The sequence below is a fragment of the Anolis sagrei genome, chromosome 1, assembly GCF_037176765.1.
Source record: "Anolis sagrei isolate rAnoSag1 chromosome 1, rAnoSag1.mat, whole genome shotgun sequence".
Taxonomy (NCBI): Eukaryota; Metazoa; Chordata; class Lepidosauria; order Squamata; family Dactyloidae; genus Anolis; species Anolis sagrei.
Window position 1 is genome coordinate 282,306,760 of NC_090021.1, and position 26,858 is coordinate 282,333,617.

General features: G+C 40.1%; 1 protein-coding gene across 14 annotated transcripts in view; it reads left to right on the forward strand.

Annotated features, from left to right (window-relative positions):
- Positions 1–26,858, forward strand: part of RAD51B (RAD51 paralog B) — a 349,885-nt gene that overhangs the window by 99,960 nt on the left and 223,067 nt on the right. For all 14 annotated transcript variants that reach the window (XR_010908972.1, XR_010908973.1, XR_010908971.1 and 11 more), the window contains one exon: positions 6,816–6,912. Coding sequence is in view for 10 of the 14 variants with exons in the window: in XM_060762199.2 (XP_060618182.2) it covers positions 6,816–6,912 (97 nt within the window). In the remaining 4 variants the exon portion in view is untranslated. The remainder of the gene's footprint in view (positions 1–6,815; positions 6,913–26,858) is intronic.

Sequence of the window (26,858 nt, forward strand, 5' to 3'; positions counted from 1 at the left end):
TTTGGAGGCATCTACGGACAACGCCAGCTCTTTGGCTTAGAAATTGAAATGAGCATCACTTCCCAGAGTCAGACACGACTAGAGTTAATGTCAAGGAGATACCTTTACCTGTCAATGTACTTTATTTTCTAGCATATAAGACTACTTTTTAACCCATGGAAATCTCTCAAAAGTCAGGTGTCGTCATATAGGGCGGGTGCTTAAAATTCTGAGCCAAACTGGAGAATCTGCGGTCTCCACATATGGTGAGAAGTGCTCAAAAAATGGCCGCAGCCGCATCCCCACAATATGAAAACAGCAAGGGCGGTGCTGTACAAGTACAGTAGAAGAAAATACACTCACCAGGATTTGTGGAAAGAAGTAACTTAACGCGGTCCCAATGACAAGGTGAGGGGGCGCCTCACCAAGAAGTTGTAAGTGAAGGGCGAAGCAAGGTGCAGATGTCCGGGACACCCAGGATATGGAAAAAAGAGATAGAGTGGCACTGTGACCAGAAAAACATGCCTCTTTCACTCGTCTGGCCTGCCCTTGTATCCTGTTACCATACCTCCTTCTCTGCCTCCCAGATATCTCTCCTGAGAACTGCAGGGAAGCGGCGCAGGCACGCATGTGCAAGGTCTGAGAGACAGAGAAGGAGGTATGGTAATAGGAAAATTACCATATTGGAATAAAATCTGATGTTTTTAATTTTTTTATTTGGTGTTCATTGAAAGAGGGGAAGTCTTATATGACAAATCTATCCCAAATACTATATTTTAACTGGAAAAGTTGGAGGGGGGGTCATCTTATACGCCCAGTCATTTTATATACCAGAAAATACGGTATTTTAAATCACAAATCTCAAAATTAACTGGACCTTCTTAATTCTGTCCTGTGAATGTTGAGATTTATGCTTTACCATATATTGGCTGAATCCAAATTTTGGTATAAGTTAAATTGTTCCCCTACACAACAATCCCTTCAATCTCCTGAAAAAGAAAGCAGAGGCACCTTCACTGAGGGATCAGTGAATAGCACATATATTTATCCTGTCTCTTGCATTTAGCAGCCTGGGGATTTTTGGAGGTAAATCTTCCAGCACCAGCTATGGAAGCAGCAAGCTGCTGTACATGGGGCTAAGATTCCTGAGTGGTATTAATTTGGAATGAATTGAAAATGCTTTGTCTTTATTGAATTTTACTCAGTTAATTAAGTGGAAGCACTAACAAGAACAGATGTTTGCAAGACACTGAACACTTTGTACAATTCTGATTCTTGAAAAACTCAGCCAGAATCATTCCCTCTACTGAGAATGCCAATTTGTGTAACACAGGTATAGAAGAATTCTGACAGGATAGTATAATTTTCATGATTATATCAGTTGGAAAAGTTCTTATTCTTCCTAACATGTCATATTGCTTGGTTGCACTTATATCTCAAACTGTCCTTTAAATACCTGTGGATGGGGCTGTATAAAGACAAATAATTATTTTGAAAACTGCTAAGATCACAATGATTTACTATGAGCCTAGATGAGATAATGGGGCAACTGTTCAACCATGTGTGGCAAGCCATTATTAATGCTCATGGAACAGATTTTACCTGAGGAGATCCCAGACCTGAAGGAAGCTGCTAATCCAATGTCTAGTCTAAGTTATGTGTTGTCAGTCACCACGGCCTTCCTCTCACAGCAGGTGCAAACCTGAATACAGCTGCTCTCCCGGGTTCAGGTGACCACTGCTTTTTGCCTCAGGTCACCATACAGGAGACACCACCTCATCACCATTCTAGCTTGCTTCTCTACCTTTCCACTATGTTTACCTGTCATGATGGGTTGGCAGATGTTTTTGCAGTATTCCTACCTCTCCCATGCCCTTCATAAGCATACCTTCATGAAGCCAGAAAGGTGGATTCTTAAATTGCCCCTGTGCCTGTATATATATATGTTGTATGTCTAATGGCATTGAATGTTTGCCATGTATATATGCATTGTAATCCGCCCTGAGTCCCCTGCGGGGTGAGAGGGGCAGAATAGAAATACTGCAAATAAATAAATATTTTTTTTTATCAAAGTTCAACTCAGGAAACCATTTTTGACCAATTACCACAATTCAAAAGTGTAGAACAGTGCTGCTGCCTATATAAATGCACCCTGACATTTCTGGGCAGGGTAAACATGTAGCTTAGGGTTTTGCAATGCCCAGCCATTTTGCCAGACACAAATGAAATTGCTGACCTAAAGATATTTTTTAAAATGCACCTCTTTCCTCTGTAATAGCCGAGGGGCTGCTCCAGATCAATGCAAATAGCTGCTCTCTTAACCTCATTAGCTCTGGCTTTGTTGTTGGAGCACACTAATAGCACTGAGAAACATGAACTAATAATGGGGAGAGTCATTTTAGATTCTTCTTCAGTGTTTTGTACTAGTTCTCCCATCTCAACTGGAAACCTTTAATAAGAATTTTCCTAAACGATGTGCCATGTGAAATGGGGATTTGTTCCCAGTTCTCATAATAAACAGCCATTTCATGTGAGATTTCTCCCTCTTCTTTTGGTGCATTCCGATGTCTTTGTACCTTTGCTGGTTACTGATTGCCAGTTCCGTACTATGTTCCCTTTAATTTTGCAATAAACCAACAAGGAGGCTGAGACCACAAGTTTACAGACAATGGCTTTATTTACTCAACCAGATTTGTATGGATGACAGAGTAAGATTTAGTAGTTTCAGTGTGGTCCTGGGGAGGGCGGAAGATATGCATTTGAGGAAAAATGCAGCATAAAAATAGTTTTCGTAGTCTGCTATATGGAAACAGTTTTAAGTCAGTTGATTGAATCTCTCTGTTTTAGGAATCTCAGGGGCTATAGGTTTGCACAATGTGTATTAAAATCAATGTAACTAAGCATTAGTAAGTACTTTAGATTTTGCGTTTCATGCATGCTTCCAACACACTGTCAACATATGGATTGCTGTTGTGCGCAAACCACAGGCCAGAAAGTGTGCAGTAATGTGGGTTCATGGCCAAAGTAAACTATTATATTTGTACTCCATTTACCTTTCGCTTCAGAGAAGGAAACAGTGAAATCACATGTTGAGCTTGCTTATGTTTTGAGGTCTTCTTGGGAGGCCTCTTTGCCTTAGCACTCTCATAGGAAAGGGCCTTCTCAGTAGCTTCTCCCAGGCTCTGGAACTTCCTTTCTAGAGAGCTTATCCTGGCCCATTTCCAGTTACCTTTCCATAAGCAAGTAAAGTCTTCTTGTTCAGCAGGCCTTTGAAGAGTTACTGCTCATAGAGAAAAGACCTTTGATAATGTGCTATTGATAGTTTAATTTTAACTGTTGTATGGAGTGTACTTTTATAACAACAACCACAACCCTTTATTTGTTCTCCACCACCATTTTCCTGAAGGGACTCGAGGCAGCTAACAAAGCACTCAAGATGCCACACATAAAATTGAATTAATATCATCAAGACAAGACACAATTTGACTGAATACAAACAATGGACAGCATCAATCAAATTAAAAATTTTCAAAATTCTAAAATACAGTCATACCTGTGGGTCATTGGGTTTCTTGAAAAATGAGCTAAGTGCCGAATAACAATGGCCAACATCATCACAGGACCATATTACATTACTCTAGGTCAAAGGACCTTGTAAATAGCGAATTTCTCTAGGGAGGGCATTCCAAGGCCCTTTCTCTCGTCAACTGTGATGGTGGTGGGACTGAGAGAAGGGCTACCTCAGCAGATCTTAAGGCCCACATTGGTTCATAGAAAAGCGTATAGCCCAAAGCGTATAGGGCTTTATAGGTAATAACCTTCAGTTTTAATTGGGTTGTTATCTGTGTCTCTTTGTACTCTGTAAGGTGCCTTGAGTCCCAGGGCTCTGAACAAAGCAGGATGCTAAATAAAGAAATAACTACTTTGAAAATTTAAACTTAAGACAACTTACAAAGCAGTTAAAACACCCCCCCCCCCCCGTGTGTGTGAATACTGCATGTTGTGGTTACAGTTCTTTGTTTTTCCAGTTATCCATTTGTCATTTAGACATGCTTTCTTTGTCCTTGGAAGCTAATAGAATTAAGTCCCCCTCCCTCTGCTGAAGTGGGCTATGAATTGCAGCATTTTGGCTTTAAAAAGAAAATATCACATGCACCGCAGTTACTTTTTTTAAAAAGACATGTGACATAAACAAAGCACACAAATGGCACAGTGCAAAGTTTATATTGGAACAAATTTGAGGTGACCACATCACTCATGGGTTCATTTGACATTTGTGAATAATATACTCAGTACAAACATCTGCCAATAAAAACATTATACCAGGCTGTATGGGGAAGTGTGTACATGCTGTATATTAATCTGAAATGTATTCCTTTTTCTTGCTTTTACATCAGTTTCTCTTGGTTCTTCCTATACATCTCTGTTACACATGAAGGCTGGAACTGGTGTACCAGCATAACTGGTATATTGGGATCAATGAAGTCTGCTTCGGTGTTGAATCTACTCCATTCTTTTAACCATTGGACCAGCTGTAATGGACAGAACTGTCATTGCTTTCACAGCATTCCTTAGAATTCTTTAAACTGGACTTTTTTCTCAATGTCTGTGTTTCTGGTGGTTTTCCAGGCTCTTTGTATGCACACGCACAAGCCTTTTTTTTAAGCGTTAACAGTGACAGGGTGGAAGTCAATCCTGTGGTGTTGGACCATGGATGTTATTTTTGGACAGCTCATCTCCTGTAGTGAGAAAAGTGCTATACTGAGATCACTGACAACTTTTAATGGTGGTCTTTATTTCTGTGATTAGGGAGCAAATACACAAGAATGACCTCAAAGTTACCTGTAATTACATGTGTCATTAGTATGGTGTATATGTATGTGGCTTCTTGGGGCATAAAAATTGATGTATGCATTACAGCAAGTGTTTGAAATAAAGTTCAGATAAATGGTTGCCCTTTTCCTTCTTTTTATTATATGTCATTCCTAATGTCAGATATTCCACATGTTTTGGAAGAAACGGCAACTTTTGCATTCATTCTTGCTACTCTCTTGTCCACTAGGGATGAGATGTCTTAGAAAGAGAGGGTTTGGATTTGTTGTCTTCATTTCCTGATTGCTTTTCCTTCCTCTATCACAAAAGCATTTTGGGCGTATGATATCGTCTGGTTCAGGCAAGGTTAATTATGTGACTGTTGTAACAGAAAAAGAACAGGACAAGACTGAACCCTCCCATCTCCTCTTTGATGGAGAGGGACATGTTGCAACATACCTCCCTCACATCCTTTTCTATTTTAGATTAGTTTAGAAAAGATCAGGCTATTGCTCTCCAAGAATGTACTTCCTTAATAAATCTTCCTCTTGATGAGGATTCCAAACCTCTGAGTACTTTTTTCTGCTTTGGTCCTTCAAACCATCCAAGTTAGGAACTTTAGTTGTGAATGGAGTATATGCTCTTAACAGGCCTTGCATTCCAGTAACCATCTCTCACACCCTATATCAACTTTCCAAATTACCAAATACCTTATCAACTTGAAGTAGCGGGGTGGATGGCCAGGGTTATTTTGCACACGGTCTGCATTCTTTCAGGAGCTGCAGGCTGATAACAGACTGCGCTGAATTGGATATTCTGTTTGGTCACCCCATATGACTGCATGATGACTTCCTCTAGTCTACAGCACTGTATACACATCAATAAAGAAAAAAAAAACTTATTTGCACCTCAGTTAGAAATGCCAAGGAAATCCCAAAAGAATTCATTGGACATCGGAATCCCAGTCTTCCAACACAGTGGATACTACATAAGGCTGGACATCGCAGGCACCCGCATAATCTGTAGGCAGACAGAAATAATTGCTAGCCAGCAAAACCTTTTCATGTACTTACGTAAATGCTTCTATGAAGGATTCTAGTGCTTTTGAAATTTTCAGTACTTTGGTGTGGAATCTCTCACCCCTAACTGGTTATATTCTCATTTTCCCTTTGCTTCTTAATGAGTTCCAGTTTCTAAGTCTCCCCTAATGTCAGGCTGCCATTTTGAGGCACTGTCTGTGCTGTGGACTAGTTTTGTTTGTTTATTTATACCCCACGTTTTCTCTGCCACAGAGGAAACTCAAAGTGACTTACATTAAAAGCATTTCAATACAATTTAAAACCCAAAAATATACAAACATTAAAATAGAATTAATCATCAATTGTATTAATTAAAAATTAACAGTTAAAATCCTTAAAACTGATTAAAAACATATTCAAAGCTAAAACCACGGCACCCTCTGAGTTAATCTTCAAAACCTTAATCTTAAAAAAACCTGGTTTTTTAAAGGTTTTAGCCTGCCACCAAAAGGACAGCCTGGGGGGGGGGGAGAAGGGGGTTCTAGAGTTGAGGAGCAGCAACGGAGCTTGTGATGCAGGTGGGACCAAGAGAAGGGCCTCTCCTAAAGATCTCAGGTCCAAGCATGCATGTGCAAGGAGATGTGGAAACAGAGACAATATGCTGCTTTGAAGTAAATAAAGAGAAGATGGGATATGCCAGGACTGCCTCATCCCCTCCCCTACACTCCTCAAAAGATTTATAGAGGCTGTAGACCACATACCTTCTTGGGGCAAAAATGTTCCACAATGAATACTTATTTCCCTTCATAAAAGAAAGATGTGTAAAAAAAATGACAATATATTTCAAAAAACTTAAAAAAACCCCCACATTTCTCAGGAAGGAGATGAAATTATTGAATATTAAGGTGTCTGGCATGGTATTGTGTCCTATTTTTTGTCTGGTATGACATTGTGTCTGTTTTCTTGTAATTCTGATACGTTTTCATTCTTTGTGTCTGTTTGCAGGTTATCTTGACAAATCAGATTACTACGTGGCTGAGCGAAGGCCTTGCTGTACAGGCAGACCTGCTGTCTCCAGCTGATGACTTGCTCCTGTCCGAAGGTGAACGGTCCTTTTTATTACAGTTGAAATTTGACTCTAGCCAAAGTTCTGATGCCATTCTTGTTCAATTTAGTCGGCAGTACCAATATAGTATACAAAGTATACAATTCAGCTACAATTTAAAGTAATGTAAATTATTTACATGTTTAGTCTTTAAGATCAGTAAATTGTTAATCTAAAACCTACATTCTTGGTCCTTGGAAGGGATTTTTCAGCATATTATTTGGTTGTGTGTTTGAAAGTATTACTAAGCCTCCACTGATTTAGTGAATTACAGGACTTAACCCTCACTATTTAAGGCAAGATATTTAAAGGGTCACCTAGATCCTTCTCTTCCTCAAAAGTGATGGAGCAAAATCAATCATTGATTGTAGTTATCAGCTATTCAGAAGGGGAAAAACCAGCTTGGCTTTGATGAATAAATAAGACACATTCACTTGTGCATCTCAAACATGCCTTGTTTTTTATTTAAACTCTATTTTAACAACATGCATTTCTGAATATTACATTATGCTGTTAAAACTTGTGTATGATGTAACACAGCTTGATATTGTTAAAAATTCCATCTGATAAGATTATGGAGATGATGCAATTCGGACAGTATCTTCTATCTAACCATATGGTTCTATACTTATACTAAGTACTTTATATTTTTATGCTTAGATCATGCAAGAGATGAAGCACAATGAAATGATAAAACTTAAATTCTGAGACAATTTTCTGTGTCTGCTATGTGGTCAGACAATAAATGTTGCATCACATATGCACTTTATAGAGAAATAATTAAAGTTTGTCATTTTCAGTCAGTCCTGTCCATGCACATACAATCACATGGGACACACTTGTCTACATAGGCTGTGGTTACTTTATTCCCTTGTAATAATCCAGTGATGGATTCTGATGAGATGATAAGGTGGGACAGGCACTCCAATACAAGGAAGAAGTAATCTGGAGGCTAGGGCATTTTTATAACATGCTACATTGAATTCTATTGCCACAAACTGTATTACATTCTATGTGCATGATAGGCAGATGAAGATTCAATTTCAGCAGGCCTTTGTAGAATAACTTTTCAAGAGGAAGGAGACATTCACATACTGTGTTGTTTTGATTTGCTATTGTTCATCTTAATACTTATGCCTTTAATTGCATTTTATTTTATTTTTATTTGTTGTTGTTGATTTTAGTTTATTTTTTATTTTATTTTATTGTGTGTGTTTTAATCTGTATTTTCAGGTTTGTCCCTTGTAAGCCACCCCCAGTCTCTTCGGGGTATAAAAATAAAGTTATTATTATTATATATATACTTTCTCTTTTTTGCTTTTAAGTTTATTTTAAATGTTTTAATAGTGTTGATAGTTTTCACCTTTTATATGAATAGTTGTAATCTCCCATTACTACTACTATTTCTTCTTTGTGCATGTTTGCCCATCTGTTCAAAGAAGGCTTCATCTACAGTAGTTCTCCAGTCTGCTTTGGAGATCTGTACTAGACCCCCACAACTACATCTTTTTCAGTCCTTGCTCCCTTAATTCCTATCCAGATGCTCTCAACATGGTTAGTAGGATTGAAATCCTGCATTTCTTCACAGGTGTAAACATCCCTTACAAATAATGCTGCTCCACCCCATCTCCTGTTTGGTCTATTTCTCTGAAATAAGTTATAATCCTCCATTACTACATTTTAATTATAGGATTCGTCCCACTAGATTTCAGTGATGCCTATTACATCATAACTGTTTTGTTGTGTTAAAGTTCCAGGTCATCTTATTTATTTCCCATGCTCTGGGCATTAGTCTAGAGACATCACCCCCACGACGGACTGTCACCTTGCCGTGGTGAGGGGGCTTGCGTGTTCCGATGAACCTGTGGGCACAACAACTGGAGTCGTGCACTCCCAGGAGTGGCCGCGGGGGAGGTCCCAGACCAAGCACAGTCCGAAGACCCAAAGACCTCAACGGCGGAGCAGGCGGAGGATAACATGGCACATGTTACAACGGCTGCGAAGGCGGAAGAAGGCTGCAACAGACTGAGAAGCCATGGTCATTGTGTTAAACTACATCACCAGTGGAACCCCACTCTGTGAAGACTGTGTGTTGTTCAGTTGTGCACTGACCTCCACACATTAAAAAAACCCACGCACAGGCGTCTTCCAAAGAAAATAAAAACCAAGCAACCAAAGTCCCATGGCGATCAGCGAGTGGCGACGGGGGCAGGACTGTGAAATCTGGAAGCCCCTAGTCACAGACTGGCACATGGGCGGTGGGTACGGACTCAGTCGTTCTACCTCAAGGTCCGAGGCAGTTGAGTAGTTCGGCAGCTGTATCCGCGACTGAGCAGCCCTTTTTAGGACCCACTCTGCTCACCCCACACGGGGAGGGGGCTAGAAAAGGTGCCCTAAACATAGTCTGCCTCACTTATCCCTGACTGGACTGCCGCGTCCAGTGGGGTCACCATCCTGCGGCCAAAAAAGAAAAATGAACTTCGGTACGTGGAACGTACGGACTCTGATGGACAACAGTGGCAGTGAACGCCCCGAACGCAGAACTGCCATCATCGCAAGGGAGCTGGGACGCCTCAACATCGACATAGCAGCCCTTCAGGAGACCCGGAGAGCAGGAGAGGGACAGCTGAAGGAAGAAAAAGGAGGCTACACCTTCTTCTGGAAGGGACTGCCCGAAGAAGACCAAAGAATGCACGGAGTTGGCTTCGCTATAAGAAATGATCTGATGAAACATCTGTCCGAAGCACCCACTGGCATCAACGAACGACTCTCCACCCTCCGAATCGATCTTGCCAAAAACCAACGGGCAACCATCATAAGTGCCTATGCACCAACGCTAGACGCTGATGAAGACATCAAGGAGAAATTCTACTATCAGCTGGACACTGTCCTATCGGGGATACCTAAGGAGGACAAAATCATTCTTCTGGGGGACTTCAATGCAAGAGTCGGGCGAGACTTCGACCTGTGGCCAGGCACCATAGGAAAAGACGGGGTTGGAAACAGCAACTCGAATGGCATCCTGCTTCTCACCAAATGTGCGGGGCACAACCTTGTCATCACCAACACGCTCTTCCGCCAGAAAAACAAGTTCAAGACATCATGGAAGCACCCCCGGTCAAAGCATTGGCACCTCTTAGACTATGTAATCACACGTGCCAGAGACCGCCGTGACGTACTCCTCACAAGAGCCATGACAGGTGCTGACGACTGCTGGACCGACCACAGGCTAATCCGATCCACGATGGCTATCAAGATCTCCCCCAAGCGCAGACTCCAAGGAAGAAAGACAAGGCGCAAAATGAACACCCAAGCCCTTCAGGAGCCCTCCAGGCGAGCCCATCTCCAAACAGCACTCAAGGACCATCTACCCACAGTACACCCCGAAAATGTTGAGGAACATTGGAACAAACTGAAGACCTCCATCATCCAAGCCTGCGAAGAAACTATTGGATACCAAGCCAAGAAACATCAAGACTGGTTTGACGAAAATGACATCGAGATCCAAAAGCTAATCGACAAGAAAAGGAAAGCCTTCCAAACATGGCAGAGAGACATCAACTGTGCTGCTAAGAAAAAAATCTACGCCAGTGCAAAAGCTGAGGTCCAAAGAAGGACAAGAGAACTCAAGAACATCTGGTGGACAAAGAAGGCTGAAGAAATCCAACACCTGGCAGATACCCATAATGCTCAAGGATTTTTCAAAGCCACAAAGGTCATCTATGGGCCAAGAAACCATGGCATACAGCCTCTACGCTCATCAGACGGAACCAAACTCCTGAAGGACCAAAACTCAATTGCACTACGTTGGAAAGAACACTACCAAAGCCTCCTAAACCGCAGCTCCAGTGTGGCCGAAGAGGTCCTCTCACAAATCCCGCAACAACAAACCAGGGATGAGCTTGCAGCACTGCCTAGTTTGGAAGAAGTCAGCAATGCCATCAGCCAACAAAAGAACAACAAAGCCAGCGGACCGGATGGGATCCCTGCTGAAATCTTTAAAGAAGGAGGACCCGCGCTGACACACCAACTCCACCAGCTCATAGAAAAAGTGTGGGTGACCGAGAAAATCCCAGCAGACTTCAAGGATGCCACCATCATCACCCTCTTCAAAAAAGGGGAAAGAACAGACTGCGGAAACTATCGAGGTATCTCCCTTCTAACCTCTGCTGGAAAAATCCTCGCAAGAATCCTTGCAAACCGCCTTCTGCCCCTCTCAGAAGACACCCTCCCAGAATCCCAGAACGGCTTCTGCCCCTCCAGAGGAACCGTGGACATGATCTTCACTGCACGACAGCTCCAAGAAAAATGCAGGGAACAAAACCAACCTCTGTACATGGCATTCATCGACCTTGCAAAGGCATTCGACACAGTGAATCGCAGCGCTCTCTGGACCATCCTCCAAAAAATCGGGTGCCCAAGCAAATTTGTGAACATCCTGCGGCTCCTCCACGATGACATGATGGCAACAGTCTTGGACAGCAATGGCTCCCAAAGTGACCCATTTAAAGTGGAATCGGGTGTCAAACAGGGATGTGTTATTGCCCCAACTTTATTCTCCATCTTCATCGCCATGATACTACACCTTGTTGATGGGAAGCTTCCCACCGGAGTGGAAATCATCTATCGGACAGACGGCAAGCTATTTAACCTCAGCAGACTGAAAGCCAAAACCAAGGTCACAACAACATCTGTTATAGAACTCCAGTATGCTGATGACAATGTCGTCTGTGCGCATACAGAAGAAGATCTACAAGCCACTCTCAACACCTTTGCAGAAGCATACACAAAGCTTGGCCTGTCACTGAACATCGAGAAAACCAAAGTGCTGTTCCAGCAGTCACCAGCCGCCCCCTCTCCAATGCCAGAGATACAGCTTTATGGTGTAACATTAGAAAATGTCGACCATTTCCGCTACCTTGGCAGCCACCTCTCCACCAAAGTCAACATCGACGCCGAAATACAACACCGCCTGAGCTCTGCAAGTGCAGCATTTTCCCGAATGAAGCAGAGAGTGTTTGAGGACCGGGACATCCGTAGGGATACTAAGGTGCTTGTCTATAAAGCTATTGTCCTCCCAACCCTGCTATATGCCTGTGAGACGTGGACTGTCTACAGACGTCATATGCAGCTCCTGGAACGATTCCATCAGCGCTGCCTCCGGAAAATCCTGCAAATCTCCTGGGAAGACAAGCGGACAAACGTCAGCGTGCTGGAGGAAGCAAAGACCACCAGCATTGAAGCAATGGTCCTCCAACATCAACTCCGCTGGACAGGCCACGTTGTCCGGATGCCTGACCACCGTCTCCCAAAGCAGTTGCTCTACTCCGAACTCAAGAATGGAAAACGGAATGTTGGTGGACAGGAAAAGAGATTTAAAGATGGGCTCAAAGCCAACCTTAAAAACTCTGGCATAGACACTGAGAACTGGGAGGCCCTGGCCCTTGAGCGCTCCAGCTGGAGGTCAGCTGTGACCAGCAGTGCTGCAGAATTCGAGGAGGCACGAGTGGAGGGTGAAAGAGAGAAACGTGCCAGGAGGAAGGCGCGTCAAGCCAACCCCGACCGGGACCGCCTTCCACCTGGAAACCAATGCCCTCACTGCGGAAGAAGATGCAGAGCAAGAATAGGGCTCCACAGCCACATGCGGACCCACAAGGAAACCCATGATGGAAGACCATCTTACTCGTCCAACGAGGGATCGCCTAAGTAAGTAAGTAAGAGACATCAAAGCCCATGGGATATTCCCCGTAGCTGTTTATTTGATATTATTGTCCTCTCGCTGCTTGGGACTTGTTCTGTTTTTCCAAAACTCTCTTCAACCCTCCAGATCTTAATTAACTACTGCTCCCAAGGATATTGTCACCCCCCCCCCCCACAGAACTTAGTTTAAATTCCACCTGATCATATTTGGATTCTCTCAGCAAAAACATTCCTTCCAACTTCAATGAGATGTAGTCCATTTTGTGCCAGAACTCCATCTTCTTGCAAAAGCAGACCATGGTCCAGGAAGCCAAATCATTCTTCCTGACACCATATGTGGAACCAGTCATTCACCTCTACTATATTTCTTGCTCACTTGTCTTGCAACTAGGAGGATAATTTTTTTCAACCCGTTTCCCATTTCTCGCTTCCAAGCACTGTCCTATATGTGAATTCATCTTTAAATGAATCCTGATTTCTGAACTAAAGCCACGCATTTCAAGTCAGCATCCATACAATCCCCTCATTGGTTCTAACTTTCTGAGGCTGAAATGTTTCCAGATATTATCTTAGACTTAATGAAATTTTTGTGGGAGGAATAAGTGCATAACAATGACACCATAGCTTATGTGTGCGTGTGAATAAGTCAGCCCAGAAGTTTGGGTTTTGTTTTTTTGTTTTTTGCATTAATATTTAGACTAAAATTTTAAGACTTGCATATAATGTGGTCTCTTCCAACGCTATGATTTGATAATTCTATGAGTTTATAGGGTAGCTATTTGTCATGTTTGTTAAATATTAATCCCAATATCAAAGACAGTATGTTGCTGAATATAAGTTTGTAGGGAACGTCGGTCCCAGGGAGTCATTATTCTTATGCACATCTCATAAATGTATTTGTTGCATTAACAGATTGCTGGATTCTGTAGGCCTTTGAGCCGATCCAGCTTGGTTACTCTTAGTTATTGGATGGGAACCCAGATAGACTACTTGGAAGAAGAAAAGGGAATTTGTGTGTGTAAGAGAAAAAAAATGCACCATAGGAAAGAAAGAAGAAAAAGAGGAAGTTAACAGAGAAAAGAATGTTGTGTGCTGATAAAAAATGGGCTAACAGAAAGTGGCTTTAATAAATCATTAAAATAGAGGGAACGAATGTTCTCCTCTTGTTGAAGTAGTGACACACCCTTCTTGCATTAATAAAAATGTCTCTTAGAGGGACTGGATTCATAATTCAGAGTGACTTGGACATCCCTGAGCTACAGTAACATTTACTAATTCTTGTGAAAGTCTCAAGCACAAAGAACTCTCAGAATTTGTTTGGTTGTAAGCAGCTCTTTAAACAAGGATTTCAAGCATAAAGTGTTCCAGCATGTTAAAAATTGAAAAACACTTGAGGGGATAACATTTTGACACATGTTGAGTTTTCTTCATTGTTACAGCTGCAGACTCTTTAAATCTATTGCAAACTTGTTTGTGCAAGTTCATTATGATAGTCGCTATGGTTTACCTCTGTGTTTCATAGAGGCATGCTCTGAAATAGAATGATTCATAATTTGTCAAATATTCAATTTTATTGGTAAGTTTTTAGCAAATCACAAGTGATTAGGCATCCTTTGTAGCCTCAAATCTGTTAAAATTTGCTTCCTGAAATTAAATACATAGGAATGGTAATAAAATATCTGGTTTTGGTTAGCATTTTGAGTAGAATAAACTGACGGCACATCATACTAGCTAACGGCCAGGGTATTGGATTACACTTTCCTGCCGCGCTATACAGCCACCCATGTCTATCATTTGTATCCCCCTGAAATTGACTTTAATGTTAGTGATGATTTATGCTCCAGCATTAGATGTTAGTGAATGGGGGAAAAAGAAAAGAAACTCTTGTTAACAGTAACTGAAAGTCTGTGTGGTGTGGGTATTCTGGGTAGGTATACAAAATATCAAATTTCAGGCACATTTTACATGTACACATGTAGAAACAGTCCATTAGAAACAAGAGCTCTGTAGAAGCAAAGAATTAAATCCAAATGTTGCTTGAGTTTGTGGAGTCATTCTGTAGACAGATTAGACTTCAAAGGGTAATAGATTGCTCCCACATAGTTCAGGCGATGCCTGGATCATTTAAACTTAGAAATAAAGACATAATTGGGTTGTAACTATTTTTAGTTGAAGCTTCAATACTGCTGATTAATGATGTGTGATTCAGTCCTTTTAAAAAGATGCCCATGATTTGAACATGCCCCACACTGTCCTGCAAGAGACTGTTTAAATCATGTTCAGATAACAGTGTTTTGAGAAACTGAAGCAAATGTAAGATTTCATTTCATTCATATCTATGCTATGACTAATAGCACTAAAGATTTGTAAGCAGTCATGAGAATGTGCCAGACAGACTTGATACACTGGAAAGTGCTCCTTAGGTTTTCCTATTTTATTTTCTGAAGGACCACAGAGTTGAAAAGGAAACTTAAGTATCCAATTAAACCTCATGAAAAAGGATTTGCTGTGTCTAATTACTACACATGAATGCCAGATACTTCCATAATTGGTACTTTATTTCTTTTTTCCTGTTTAAAATTCTAGATTATGGTTACAAAATGCTCACAGGGATTACTCCAGAGTTGTGCTCTGAAACATTAAAATATTTACCACTTCTCTCAACTTTTTCCATTTATCCTTATCCAATATGTAAACGATTAGAGTATATGACCCTGGGTTTCAGTTGCAGTGAGACTAGATGTTGTAAAAAGTGTGTGTAATACATACCTTAAATCTGAAAGACATTGCCCAAGGATACTACAAAATAGCATTCCTTGGTTGATCCAGAGGTTTTGTTTGTTTTTTATGAAAAAAAAGATTAAAGTCTGGATTCTATTATTGCAAAAATTAACAACTGTTCATCTTTAGAAGGAATGGGGAAAATTGGCATGAAAAAATCCTCTATGAATCTCTAGGTCTTCCCGCATGATTTTGTGATCTACATCCGCTAGATGCAAAGTTTCTAGCCTTGTAGGAAACTTTCATGCAGAGGATGCTAGAACATTTTAATTATACAATTATACATGGTAATTGTGAAGCCTGACTCTCAAAGATATTGCTTCTCACTAGGTAAAGTTGTTGAGAGCATTATTGACCCCATGTAAAAAACTAAATCTTTGGGGATAATGATAGATACATTTTCTAAATGTGAATGATTGGGGATACAAAATTGTAACTTCTCCCTCCAGTCATTCTTTTGTTTTGTCTGTATCATTATCTTGATCATATTGCTCAGTTTGTCATTGTAAGTAGTGGTGCCACGTAATGATGAAATTCAACAACAAAGTTAGGTGTCATCAGCATATTAATAAGAACTCATTCAAAAAAACTCCACATAATTTCATTAGTATTCTCAATGACAGGGGTTATTCCATGTACCCCTGATCTCATGCTTTTTTTAAAGTGGTGGAGTGGGAAATAAATCCTTGAGTGGTGATACTAAGCTTCTTTCCCTAACTATTAAGCCACACACACTCTTTTATTAATAATCCAAGATGGTCTGTCTGGCTTTTCTTATAGGGAAAAAGAAAACAACACTGAAAACGTTTCCCATACTGGTATAATAAAACTGCTTGAGACACAGGACGTGCAGAACTAAGGGGTCTTGTAGAAGATGGAGCATTACATAATCCCACCCGGGGAATTCTTGAGAAAACAGCAGCAAAGACCATGCACTACACATTCTTGGAGACCCACCAGCCTGAAACTTCAACCATTTAAAACATGATTCTGGGTCTTGCTATAAATAAATTTAATTTTTTAAAATTACTGCATTGTTTACAGTTCTTCCTTTAAACCCAGCTGACAAAATCTACTCCAGATGTTTGGTGGGCAAGAGCAGCAAGTAACAAAGTCAGACAAGAATGTTAAAACTTAATGAGCAGAGAAAGATTTAGCATTTAAAAAATAGCAACAATGGAGTAAAATCCTGGATGAAATTTGATATCATTTTAACAGGAACAGAATAATTAATTTATCTTGTTCATAAGACAGCAAAGTTATTAGTTTATTTTTTCTTGAAAGCCAAGGGGGTTTGGCTGATGAAACCTGACGTTATTGTTCCATAACCTTTGCTTTTACATTAAACAAATGACCTCAGATTTTGGAGCTGCTTTTGACTCCAGGGAAAGAATGCCATTAAGAAAGTGCCAGAAATGGGTTTAATTGATACAAGCCTTGAAAGCCACTCTAAAGGGTGTTATTTCCTATTTCAGATTTCTGGGAAATTATGGAGCTATATTTCATACATTTACTGGAGACTTGATGTTGAAATAGGGTGGTGGAAGATGAACATAGGTTCTTCCCTAGTATGGTTAGCCTCTCATGTAGACTGATATATCTGTGAAATTGCTAATTTGAACAGAGAATCTGCCCGTTTTAAAAGTGGCTGGTGGCAGAGTGACAGAAATCCATTTTATAGTTGGTTATTTTATATAGAGGGGCTGACAAATACCGAAGATTTTGTGTGTTGTGGTGGGAGACACCAGCTTTTGGAATAAATTGGTTAGAAATTGCAAATTATTTGCAATTAATTTTATTGCAACGGTCAAGACATAACCAAGTAATTGCAACTGCAACTCAAGAAGAAATATTGTCACTCCTTTTGGTGTTTAATATATAACAGTTGTTTTACTGTTACATTAGGGGAGGAGGGGAAGTCATAGGGAGGAGGGAACAAGCTTGTTTTCTGCTGCTCTGGAGAATAGGACATGGAACAGTGGCTTCAAACTACAGAAAAGGAGATTCCACCTGAACATTAGGAAGAATTTCATCACCGTGAGAGCTGTTCAGCAGTGGAACTCTCTGTCCCGGAGTGTGGTGGAGGCTCCTTCTTTGGAGTCTTTTAAACAGAGTCTAGATTGCTATCTGTTGGGGGTGCTTTGAGTGCAACTTTCCTCCTTCTTGGCAGGAGATTGGACTGGTTGACCCATCAGGTTTCTTCCAACTATATGATTTTATGATTCTACATTTAAACTTACCAAGGAGATATGACTTAATTACTTAGCTGTATTTTGTGCCATAGATATCGTTATAGTATATAAAGTAACTTCTCATTATTTTTAAATAATTAGAAATTAAACAACTACTCTAAAACAGTTTAGCTTTGACAGTACACTATGATCCCCATATCAACAGGGATATATTCGAAGACATCCCTGTGGACACCTGAAAATGTCGATAATAGTGAACCCTGTATTTTGAATATCCTTGAGCTGGAAGCATACCAAAAAATAACACTGGAGGATCTACAGAGATCCATAAACACTTCTGTGGAGAACATTTTTTGAAATGTAGGTATGTGAAACTGAGCATCAAGTCCACAGATACTATAACTCGTCATTTGACAGGTAGTGCCTTGGAACTGTGATTCATTACTCGAAAAGTAATGTTTTTGGAGGGACTCATGCTTCTCTTTCATTATACTGTTTTAATTCTTCCTACTACTAAATATGAATTTCTCTGTAGATTTATGTCAGAATTTTGCCTATGTATGAAGGACTTCATAGAGTTCAGATTAAGAGATACTAATTAGATTAACCAAGAAACATGCATTAGAAAGACTCAGTTGTGTTGAACAACTATTCCAGACAAACAGAATAATTTATCTGTTTTTAGCTTATAATTAGGATTTAGTGCCTTTAAAAAAACATGATCAGGTTGCAGGTATGAATTGAGAGTAAAACATTTAATTTCAGAGGAGCTTATAGAATACCGACTTATTGTAAGAAACACTACTGGCCATATTTATTTCCAAAAGCCACTCTAGAAATTGCAGTGAGTAAGAACTGGTGTGTGTTTTTGTTACAGTCTGCATATTCTCCGTACACCTGCTTTAAAAAAACAGTCCGGCAACATCAATAAACAAAGAGCTTGGTCTGTGCTTTGAAATTCAGACTTGTAGGAGCTATGCCAAACTCAGGCAAGTTTTTTGGAACACAGTAATTCATCCAAACCTCAAAGTAATGACCATGTATTTTTCTGCATGTTCCTCCCATTGTTAGGTATTACCAGCATCTTTTTGTGTAAGATGAAGATTTATTTTCCAGTTAGGCTCAACCCTACAGTGATGTCACACTTCCTTTTTCTCCTCTTCATCTCTGACTCACAGATTTTTGTGCTCTGTGTTGTAAAACTAAACAGAACTAACCAGATAGTGGAAGCTGACTCTTGAAAAAAGTGAAATTTACTGAAAAAGACACTCAGGATAATTGTTTTAAAAAATAAAATAAAAATGCACATGGCTTCAGTTTTTAAATTAAAATATTTATCCCTCTCTGTGTCATAAGTGTATTTGTGTATATGTGTATTTTTGTGGTTTTGCGCATGCATTATAATGTATTTTTTATTTTTTGGCTTTTTATGTCTCTTCTGCTATGTTTCTCAGTGTTTTTATGAGTGATGGTCACCCTGATAGGTATATTGTGTCCAAATTTGGTGTCAATTCATCCAGTGGTTTTTGAGTTATGTTAATCCCACAAATGAACATTATATTTTTATTTATATATAAGAGTAGGACATATGACACCACCACTCCCACTACTATGCTTAAATCAGCCAAAACTCCAAACCTTCCCTTTAAAAACTGTTTTTAGGCAATATAACGGGTACTTTGCATACTTATTTTTAATTTTGCAGTTTTATAGGAGCACGTGTCTGCATATAGTGATAATGTTTTTGAATACAGCAAAAAGAAATTTTCAATTCCTTACTAATTTGAAAAGATGCCTGTCCATAACATTACAGTTTGAGTGGCAAGAAATAGAATAGAGGATAGCAATATAAGCTTCACTGCACTTGAGCTATGTAATATCAGTTAGCAGCATGCTGTGACATGAACCGGGTGTGAGAGAATGAAGGGAGCGTTTACAGAGTATTCTGAATATGCGCAGAAAAACATAGGAGACCATTTTTAAAAGACATTTAAAATACTGTAAGCAACTCTGCTCCTTGCATGTATACAGCAAATGACATCTTCCTTTTCCAAGAAGAGTCAGTATCCAAATTGACCTTGAGAACAGCTTGAGGGATGCAGATAATGCTAAATGTAGAGAGCAGATAAATGTTCCAGCCTCTGCATTGCTTCCCTATTATCCAAGCATAATTCATAGCACTTGCTTTGATCTAAAGAACTCTGAACAGCCTGAGTCCTATACAAGATAGGGCCTATCCTTCAAATCTTGCAAAGGGCATTTCTAGTGCTCTAGAATATGTTTTCACAAGATCTCTGTGAGGGGAGCAAGAATGACCTGCTGTGCTGGTATGTGTCCTCCTTAGAGAGATGTTCTTCAGGCCAAAGGAGGAGAGCACTTTTTTCTTGTGTTCTTTTCTCTCTGTTTCTACCCTGCAGAGTCTCTCCATGGTGTGCATTAGCATTCTCATTGTTGCTGTCAAAGTGGGGAATGAAGAAGGGCAAGCTCCCTCAACATACAAAATAAATTGAACTGCAATTGTTTATTGTGATGTAAACAAAATATGGTGACAACATGTCTTTTCTATCAACAATAGCATGTCAGGATGCTAGTTCAGCCTTTTCCTTATGCCTTATTGTCCTGGTTTTCTTTATACAGGGAAGAGGTCTCTTTTTTGTAATCTTCACCAATATTCAACTCCATACTTCAGCAGTACCTTGATATTTAAATCTTTCCAATTCCATCTTAGTGCCACTTATTGTTCTCCACTAATTTTAAAGTGGGCCAAAAGTAACATTCAAAATATAACTGGGTAAAGAAGCTGTGATGGCTTCAATGTAAAATTATTTTTCCCATATGGAAATAAATGTTATTTAGCCAGTTTTGTGAAGTGACATGAATGGATGCTTTCTGCTTATGTTAAAAATGAGTTTTATGTTATCATATTTGCAATCATGAAACTATTTTCCATAAAAGTATTCATAAGGAAAGATGTGTGCAGTCTCCAGTTTCAGAACCACAGACAGACGACCCCCCAAATCCTTAAGCTTTTTCCTGCAGGAATATTTTGCCCTCTTCCTGCTACCGCTGCATTCCCCCCTTACCACAACCACAATCTTGTTTCAAACAGATTGTTCGTTGCTTCCTCCTGCATTTGTCTCCAGAAATGCTTATACAGAATGCTCTTATATTGCTAAAAGATCATTCTGAACCAGGATTGCTTCAAAAGCAGCAGTGTCAGGAGGGACAGAGGATGACATTTCTGTACTCCCAATAAGGAAAGAAGATTGCTTGGATGTGTGCACTAGTGTATGTGAGTACATCACATGTACTCAGGCCCAAGCAATGTGGGTATTCCTGCAACAACAAAGTGTCCCTGTGTGCTTCAAAATTTTTCTGATCATTTTCTCTTGAAGGTTCCAGCCTAACCAATTGTGATGATCTCAAGACTTATAGATGTTGCTTGTACAGGAGAGGTGCTCTTATTGGATTAGTTTCTAATTATGCTTTTACAAGGGTCTGTTGAGAATGTGCACTACTAATGACATTTTTCAAGTGCTTTTTGTAAAGCATTCTTCACTCTGGAATCAATAGAGAATGCCAGTGTGTTGTAGTGGTTTGTTGGTTGCACTAAAACTCGGAAAACCAGGATTCAAATCTCACTCAGCCATGGAAAGCCACCTGATGTTCTTGGGCAAGTCACATTCTCTCAGCCTCAGAGAACGGCGAAGACAACAAATTTTTCCAGAAAGATGTAGTGAGCCTAAGTTTAGGGACTTGAAGGCATTCTGTATGAGACCTACATATTGATTTTCCTTGTATGACCTGATATACTTCTAAATTATTTTGAATAAAATAGATACTGTTTAAATCATGGTGTCTCTGCTGGAAAACATAAAACTGGTAGTTGAGATTTTGTGTACTTTCTTTGGGAATTTGTGTGCTAGAGCTGTATAGATTATGAGAGATGGGGATATTTAGGTGAGTCCAAGCTATGTGTGGGGCTCGACGAATCCAAAGCTGGAGTTAAAATTGCTGGAAGAAACGTTAACAACCTTAGATATGCAGATGATACCATTTTGGTGGCTGAAAGTGAGGAAGAGCTGAGGAGCCTTCTAACCAAGATGAAAGAAGAAAGTGCAAAAGCTGGGTTCCAATTAAACATTTTTTTAAAAAAGATTATGGCAACTGGACTGATTGATAACTGGCAAATAGAAGGAGAAAACATGGAGGTAGTGGCAGACTTTGTATTTCTAGATGCAAAGATTACTGCAGGTGCAGACTGCAGCCAGGAAATCAGAAGACATTTACTTCTTGGGAGGAGAGCAATGACCAATCTCGATAAATTAGTGAAGAGTAGAGACATCACACTGGCAACAAAGATCCGCATAGTTGAAGCAATGGTGTTCCCCTTAGTAACTATGGATGTGAGAGCTGGACCATAAGGAAGGTTGAGCGAAGGAAGTAGATGCTTTTGAACTGTGGTGTTGGAGGAAAATTCTGAGAGTGCCTTGGATCGCAAGAAGATTCAACCAGTCCATACTTCAGGAAATAAAGCCCGACTGCTCATTGGAGGGAAGGATATTAGAGGCAAAGATGAAGTACTTTGGCCACATAATGAGAAGACAGGAAAGCTTAGAGAAGGCAATTAGGCTGGGGGAAATGGAAGGACAAAGGAAGAGGGGCCGACCAAGGGCAAAGTGGATGGGTGATATCCTTGAAGTGACTGGCTTGACTCTGAAGGAGGTGGGGGTGTCGACGGCCGACAGGGAGCTCTGGCATGGGCTGGTCCATGAGGTCACGAAGAGTCAGAAGCGACTGAATGAATAAACAACAACAAGCAGTAAAACAAAAACTTTAACCTCCTCAAAACACTAAGAAGTTGTCAGATTTTTTAAGCATTTGCCTATCCACAATTTGAATGTTTTCAAGCAATTTAGTTTTTGGACTAGAATAATATTTAGAGTAGTGACTGCGAGGTAGAATGATTTGAAATCTTCTATACTCCACACACCCCTAATATAACATGCTGATTTTCAATGGAAAAAGTCCCTTACTTTCAAAAACATTTATGAAAAATCCTTCCATGAAGCACATAGTACTAAATAAATTACATGATGTGTTGAGTCTCAGCCTTCATCTTTCAAAGTGTGTTGAAATTAAGTGAAACTAAGAAGGAAAGATCAGCGAGCAGTTTTACGGAAATGTTAGAATGCTGAAAAACTGGATAGAAACTGTGGCTGTTTTTCCTTGTTTGTTGCACTTATGGTGATGCTGAGTAGGACAATACATGCTTTGTGTTGGCTTTGATTATTTGTATGTTGCATGTTGGTGACGGCCTGTGGATACCATCCTGTAAAAGTGGTCCAATCTGAAATAAAATTTCTACTATAGTAGCAACCTGCTAATGAATGCCTAACAGAATTTCAAACTACATATGATGAAGTACAAAATGACAGAGAGCGAGGTGCTCCTGCCATCAATCTGTTCCTTTCCTGCTGTGTCTGATGGCATAAGAGGAAGCTCAAGTTTTATACTGCTGGAGGAGGAGTGGATACTGGAGTCATTTTTATTTGACAGGAGGATGTGATACAAGTGTCTTCTATCTTGGAATGAAACACTCTTTGGCATCTTAAAGACTAGCGATCTCAGTGTGGCATGAGCTTTTATAGGCAAGAGTCCAGCATTTTCAAATTGGGTTTCAGCTCTTTGAGAGGCCTTCCCAGTTCATCCTGCCATCTTCATATTCCTGCTGCCAATTGCATATCCTAGGATCTTGCTGTGTCTGAATGGGGAGTCCGAGAATGGCTCAACAGTGGTTCTCGTGTTTATCGCTTTGTAACTGGCATCTCATTTGGATTTGGTTTCCTGTCATCTGTCAAAACTATCTAGGGCAACTTAAGTTCTTTCAGAAATAACTGCTTCTGGAAAGAATAGTTCACAGTGGAGTAGTCATTTCAGCTTCCTTTGGGCCAGATGCCAGTTTATAGAATAATGGATCTTTCTTTGCTTTGAGTTGCTGCTCTCTTTTGCTCATCTTTATAATTTTTCTTACGTAGAAAAGGGAATGCAGGAATATTTTTATTATGTTCAATAACCATTGCTTATCATTCATGGCAAGGGAGTGATTTCCAGCATTCCTGTAGTTATCACAGCCATGAAATATTCGCCATTCAATTGCTTTTAGTTCTGGCACAAAGATCTTTTCAAATTTTAACAACTGAAGTGAAAGGACAAAACACATCTGTGAGTTTGGTGTGATGAGACCATTATAATACATTTTTAAATTGCTGTTATTTAATTGAGATTATAGCTGTGAGTTTAATCAGAACTATCAATAAAGCATGGGTGTACAATTTGTAACCTTGCTAAAGTTGCTGGACTTCACCTCCCATCAGCTCCCAGCTTTTCTAGCTGGGGGAGGGCCAATTCCATTATAAGGACAATTTTTATGTACATGGGAGTTCAGGACATGTTGACTCTCCCTTTTAAGCCCCTATTAAAAATCATATAGGGCAGTAGTGGAGACCATATTGTATTAATTTATATCCAACATTTCTCCCAATAATAGGACTTAAGCTAGCTAACTGCACATTTAAAAACAATGCGGATTAAAAACAATATACAACTTAGATAAATGTATAAATATACATTATTAGAGACCATTAAACAATTTATAAAGTCTAAATATTATATGTGAATTTCTTAGCTAGCTTAAGTCCTATTATTGGGAGAAACATTGGATGTAATTGAATACAATATGGTACAAGACCCATCCTTGCGAGGCGATCCAGAAGGATACCATGGTCTATAGTATCAAAGGTCGCTGAGAGATCCAAGAGAACCAACAAGGACATACTTCCCCTGTTGAACTCTCTGTGGAGATCATCCACTAAGGTGAACAAGGCTGTCTCAATTCCATGACCCAGTCTGAAACCAGACTGCGACAGATCCAACCACACGTTCCAAGACTTTGCCCAGAAAGGGGAGATTGGAGACTGGCCGAAAGATGTTCGAATCAGTGGGGTCCAATGATGGTTTTTTCAACAGCGGTTTTATCACAGCTTCTTTTAAGCTTGCTGGAATTTTACCTTCCTGAAGGGAGGAATTAACCACCACCTTTACCCACTCTGTCAAACCCTCTCTGGCTTCCTTTATCAACCAGGATGGGCAGGGGTCTAGGATGCATGTGGTCGCCCTCGCCTCTCCAAGAATCTTGTCAGTGCCTTGATTTGCACAAATTGAAATAAGCAGGTGTTCTTGCTACATCTTCAGAGACTGCAATAACTGTGTCATCCAGGTCAGAGTGAATCAGAGCGACTTTGTCCGCAACGAACTGAGCAAATGCCTCACAGCGAGCTGTCAAAGAGCCAGGGACCCCATCACAAGTGATGGGGTTCAACAAACCTCTGACCGTTTGAAAAAGCTCAGGTGGACAGTTCCTCACGGACACAATGTTGACCGCAACGTGAGATTTACTTGCAGCCTTTACTATCGCAGAGTATGTACTTACATAGGCGCACACCTGTGTTTGGTCTGACTCGTTGCGAGATGTCCGCAACATGTACAGGAGTATATGTTTCAAACTTAATAAATAGTTATTATCAAGAAATATTCAATGTGGGCATGATGTGAGAGAACATCCTTGAGAGTTAACAAAATGAAACTTAGCAGTTTGGAAATCCAAATTATAGGTATTTCTCTGTGGTGATTCAGAAGAACAATCTGCCACATACCATACATACTCATATGTAGGTCTAGACATTTTAGCTAAAAAATCAAGCCAAGAAACTCTTATTGATTTATCCATATGTCAATGTTAGTACTGTACGTCATCAAAAGATGAACCACTCCATTCTTTGACTAGACTGATAAAAGACAAGAGCTTAATTTATCTTGTGAGAATCAGAAAGAAATACTGACCACCTCTGCTCTTATCTGCAATGGTGCCACTTCTGTCCTTTTTGAATGCCTAGGATGGGAAATTCACGGTTTGGTTTGTAATTTTTCAACTGTTGTTTGATTTATCCTAGCATAGGAAAACTTATGGATACCCCCCCCCCCCCTATATATATGGTATATTTATATGCTCAGCTAGATTTCCATTGCAGCAGATGTGTCTTGAGAATCATTGGATGGAAATACAAATGCTTTCAATTTAAAATACATGTAATTAAAAAGCTCATCAGAACTGACATTTGGTGATTTAGTCAAAAGATCAAATTGCTTGGCTGTTGTTTACTATTTTTAAAATTTAATCTGTGGCATGTTATTACATAATGCCTGTTTTTGGGTGTCTGCTTTATTTCTCATAATAATCCTAAAATATCAAATGTGGAGTCTGGGTCTTTGTAAAAGATTGAGGTACAAATTGACATTTTCTTCTTCGTGCCAAGAATCTAAATAGTCTGTGCTTCTTTTGCAACTAGACAGTTGTAATCAAATTTCCCCAAAAGCAACCTATGCTTATTGTATATAGCTGTGTATAAGGTAACCTCTTGTATAAGTCAAGGGAAGATTTTGAGGCCAAAATTATGGATTTTGATATGACTAATAGATAAGACAAGTGTAAAACTTCGGGGCCCAGCACAGGGATTCTTGAATTTATTCCATGGAGAGGTAAAAGTGCCAGCACCCTTGGCTGCTGTCAGCTTCCTGCGCAAGCATTGCAAAAGATCTCCAGAGAGAGTAAAGGAAATTGGTGCTTCTTTAGGTTCTCCATGGATGGACAAGCTCTCAAGGGACAGAGCTTAGTCCGTCCATGGAGAATCTAAAAGAAGCCCCGACCCCCTCCAGTCTCCCCACCCCAATGTGGAAGGACCCAATAGCTGCTATTGTCATAAAAGTAGATTGGGCCTTTTTCAGCTTCCCCCAATCTTATCCATTTTCCCTGTCCCAGCGGAGAAGCACCAAAGAACTGCCAGTTTGGTGGAAAGAGTAGAGGATTTGGGGGCTTTTTTCACTTTCTTTTAGTCATCTCCAATTGTCCCTACTCTGGTAGCAAAGAGGCAAAGAACTACTTCCACCACAAAAAGAGAAGAGGATATAACATATTTTTAGTCCTCCTGACACTCTCAAATCTCCCCATCTCCAAAGAGAAGCAGCTAGATTCCACTGCCACCTCAGAGAAAGCAGAATAGATCAGGGTTGTTTCAGCTCCTACTACCACCACCTCTTCCCATTGCAGTGAAGAAGCATCAGAAAACCATCGCTGTGGTAGAGTGAGTACAGGTGATGGGGCCTTTTTTCAGCTTCACTCTCCCTATGCTGGCAGAGAAGCAGCAAAGACCT